The sequence below is a fragment of the Geospiza fortis genome, unplaced genomic scaffold (genome assembly GCF_000277835.1).
Source record: "Geospiza fortis unplaced genomic scaffold, GeoFor_1.0 scaffold439, whole genome shotgun sequence".
In the NCBI taxonomy this organism is placed as follows: domain Eukaryota; kingdom Metazoa; phylum Chordata; class Aves; order Passeriformes; family Thraupidae; genus Geospiza; species Geospiza fortis.
Genome location: NW_005054618.1, coordinates 129,914 through 133,733, shown reverse-complemented (window position 1 = coordinate 133,733; position 3,820 = coordinate 129,914). Strand labels below are relative to the sequence as shown.

Sequence of the window (3,820 nt, the reverse complement as noted above, 5' to 3'; positions counted from 1 at the left end):
CCTGCCCTGGGATGGTTCCTCTGGCAATGAGACACCACGGCCATTCCCAGGCTGACTCATCCCTCAGTGTGCTGATCAGGTGATCTCAACAGCAATGCTTCAAAAAATACCCCAAAAGATAAAGAAATACAAACCAAGATATGCCACAAAAATCCTACAGAAATGAGATTCCCCTATCTGGGGAATACTGGGGCTGGAGCAGCTCTTCCTGCTCAGGGTTGTGAATCTTGAGGGGTTTGAAAAATAGGAAAACCCTCAAATCTCCTGCAAAACCCTGCAGCAACACCCAGCTGTGAGTGCCATCAGACACAGCTGGGAGAGGGCACGGCCAGGGCACTGCCCACGGTGGCACCAGCTCTGGCACAGGCTCTGGCACCTGGCTTTGTGTTCCAGCCTGAGCTCTCCCTCCTCCAGGTTATTTTTAGGCACTAGAACCAGGCAGAACTGAGCTCTGGCAGGGAATGACTGGTGCTTTTAGGGTCTCTGGTTCTGTGCTGTCTGGAGCAGGTTGTGCCTGTGACCAGTGACACCTCGGGGTCCCTCAGCACGGCCTCTCTGAGCACATTCCCAGTCTGGAGTGACTGAAGGAACGAGCCAAACTCCCACCTACCCTCCAAAAATGAGCTGCACCACAGCACAACCCCCCCACTGCTGAGGCTGCTGCTCCAAGGACCCTGCAGATCCTGCAGGAACAGCTGAGGACCCAGCACAGGCATCTGCAGGAGCCTCCACAGCTGCTCCACCCAAGCAGGGCCTGCAGATGGAAGTCCCAGGAGAAATGAGCCTTGTGCAGTCACAGGAGGGTCCCCAGGAGCATCCAGTGCCACCAGTGTGGCTCTAACTGGGTAACTGGGTCAGGCCCCACATCCTGGGATTAGTCCCAGCAGGTTTGTCTCAACCTGCCCAGGATGAGTCAGCCCCAGCACCAGATGTTCCTGGCAACTCTTCTGATCCGATTATTGATCCTTTGTAACCCTTTCTCCTCCAAACCCCGTGGAATTGCTCTGGAATCCCTGGGAGCAGAGCAGATTCTCCATCCTTTGGGCCACCCCTCTGGGCCCACAGATGTTGGTCCCAGTTCCAGCAGGGAGGAGGAACAATGGGAGCAGGATTTAGGTGCTTACACGGCTGCTCTGTGCATTAACACCCAAATCCCCTTGTTTCTGGTGACATATCTGCCCTAATCCCACAGGAATCAGCAAGGCCATGGATTATGTGAGGGGTTGGGACACACTAAAACCTGGCTTTCCTTGTATGGATGTGCTGAGATATCCCTGATCCTAGAGCACTGTGCTGGAATCGTGGATAACAGTGGACAGGAGACAGCTTTATTGTCCTTCCATGCTCAGGGAAACCTTACCCAAGAGAAAATGGATCATTTGGGACAGGGCTGTTTCAGAACAGGCCCCTTGCTGTCCTCCCCAGGCAGGACCAGGCCACATCCAGCCCTTCCTTTTATTTTCTTTTTTTTTCCCCCCACTTCATTCTTTGAAATGCAAATTTGGATACAGAATCCCAGCTTTTCTGTAAATAATTCAGGGACTGCACAGCAGCAGAGCCCAAACCAGCCAGGGTGGCTCCTAGCAGCACCAATCCAAGCAGATCCAATGGTGGAGCTGCAGATCCTGAGCTTCAGCAGCAGCTCAGGATTTTCCCACCATCCCACACTGAGCATTGGGAATCTGGAAAGAATTCCTGCTCTCCTGCCTGGCCAGCAGCAAGCTGTGCTGATGGGAAGCAATTCTCACCTTGGCCTGAATTCTTTCCTGGGTCCAAAGTGAGTAATTTGGGTTCAGGAAAAGTTATTTGTATTTATAAACTAGGAAAAGTTACTTGTATTTATAAATCAGGTATTTCCCACTGGGAATTCCATACTTACAGGGATCTTTGCCCACCTTCAGCAAAGCAGCTGCAGGTTCATTCAGTGCTGAATTCCCATGTGCTGCCCTGGCTTCCCAGTGTTATAACCTAGAAAAACTCTGTGGAAAACTCTCCTTGCCTGCCCTTGAACTCATGGAAATTCAAATTAAACCTCCAGCTCAGCGATCTGTCCCTGAGCCACCACGAGCAGAGCTGGCTCCAGAGCACTGACACCCATTTGCACGTGGGGATCTCCCAGGTATCCCAAACTCCTGCTGTGCCAGCAGTTCCACGGGCAGGCTCTGCACAGGGGTGGATTTTACCTCCTGGTGTTGTGGATGGTGGTGCCCCCCAGGACGATGCGGACGCCGGGGTTGGAGCGGGTCAGGTTGAACACAGCCAGAGCCTCCTCGTAGGTGGCCCCTCCAATGAGGAACACAATGATGTCCTGAGGTCTGGGATAAAAGCACAAATCATGGGATGGTTTGGCTTGAAGGGACCTAAAAGCTCTCAGGGACACCCAGCAGAGCAGGTGGATCCAAGCCCTGACAAACCTGGCTTTGGACAATTTCTGGGATGGAGCAGCCACAAATATTGAGTTGGGATTAGACAAAGCCAAGGATAAATCCTGCACCTTGGAGGCAGAGATCCATGATCCTGAGGGTGCCTCCTCTAGACCCTCCCTCATCCCTGTGATGTGGAGCTGAAAACAACCCACTAAATTCCCCAAAACCTCTCCTGAGCTTTCACTCCAGCAGCACCACCCCGATCCCCGTGGATCCATGTGCCATGTTTAATGCATGATCTGCCGGGGCTGGGAAATCAGGATCGATTCTGGAGTCAGGCAAGGACACAGAGCTGCCTTGGAGCTCCCAGGCTGATGAGGAACTGCCAGGATTTGTGCCTCAGTTCACCTGAGGGGACATTTCCCAGCCAGCAGGGAGATGTGGGATGGTCGAGAGAAGCCAAGCAAGAGGAAGGAGGAAAGGATGGAGCCTTCCTCCATCCCAACACAAACTCAGTGTGCTGGGCACATTCTGCTTTCAAGTGAGAAGCTCCTTCCCTCTCCTGTAACCACCCTCCCAATCCCTTGGAAGGACCAACACCAGGGATTTCCTTCTTGGATCACTGCATGGACAGCACGACCTGGAGCAAAGCTGCTCCTGCCTGGCTGGGACACAGGCACAGAGGGACAATGTTGGCCACTAGATCTCCATGGATCCCCACACCACTTCCACCCTGCCCAGGGGGATGTGGGAAAGCAGGGAAAACTCTCAAAAAGGTGAGATCAGTCATTTCCCAATGTGATCTGTATCAGCACTAAGCACCCAAAGCCTGTCTCCTCAGAGTCTGGGTTAGGTCTGCATGGCCTTCTCCAGCAGGATCCCACTTCCAGTGGGAACAGTTCTGGCTCAGGCAGTCCCCAAACATCACAGAGCCACCTCTGCTGAGTGAGGGCTTCATCCTTCACCTGAGCCACCCATCAGGAATGGCACATCTGAGCCAGGATGAGACACACCCCAGTCCTGGGAACATTCCTGGGGATACAAGACCTCTACAATCAAGAGATTTCTGCACCAAGCCCCAGCTCTGTTCACCATCAGTCCCACCCTGCTGTGGGGACAGTGTTGGGGACAGCAGGGACGTCCCAGCTGCTGTGTCCCAGTGCAGGCTCTGCCCCAAAGGCCCCACGTACCTGTCCCGGAGTGTGTTGGGGCCCAGGTAGGGATATTGGCTGTCCTTGAGCTTCCCCTTGATGAGCTGGTCCAGGGTTTCCTGGAGCAGGGGCTGGTGCTGGGTGTACACATTCTCAATGCCCTGTGGCCAGAGAGAAGCTCCTTAGGAAGTGGCCCAGCTTAGGAAGGAGGATCAGCAGGTTCTACCCCTGAATTTAGGATTGAGGAGCTCACTCCTGTTGTTCTCAGTGCAATCAGGCCCTGAAGCCACTGAGTGCATTCCT

General features: G+C 53.7%; 1 protein-coding gene across 1 annotated transcript in view; it reads right to left on the bottom strand.

The window, feature by feature from the left end:
• Nucleotides 1-3,820, bottom strand: part of VPS45 (vacuolar protein sorting 45 homolog) — a 14,573-nt gene that overhangs the window by 674 nt on the left and 10,079 nt on the right. Inside the window, 2 exon segments of the mRNA XM_031064703.1 lie at nucleotides 2,184-2,315; nucleotides 3,557-3,678. Coding sequence (XP_030920563.1) covers nucleotides 2,184-2,315; nucleotides 3,557-3,678 — 254 coding nt within the window.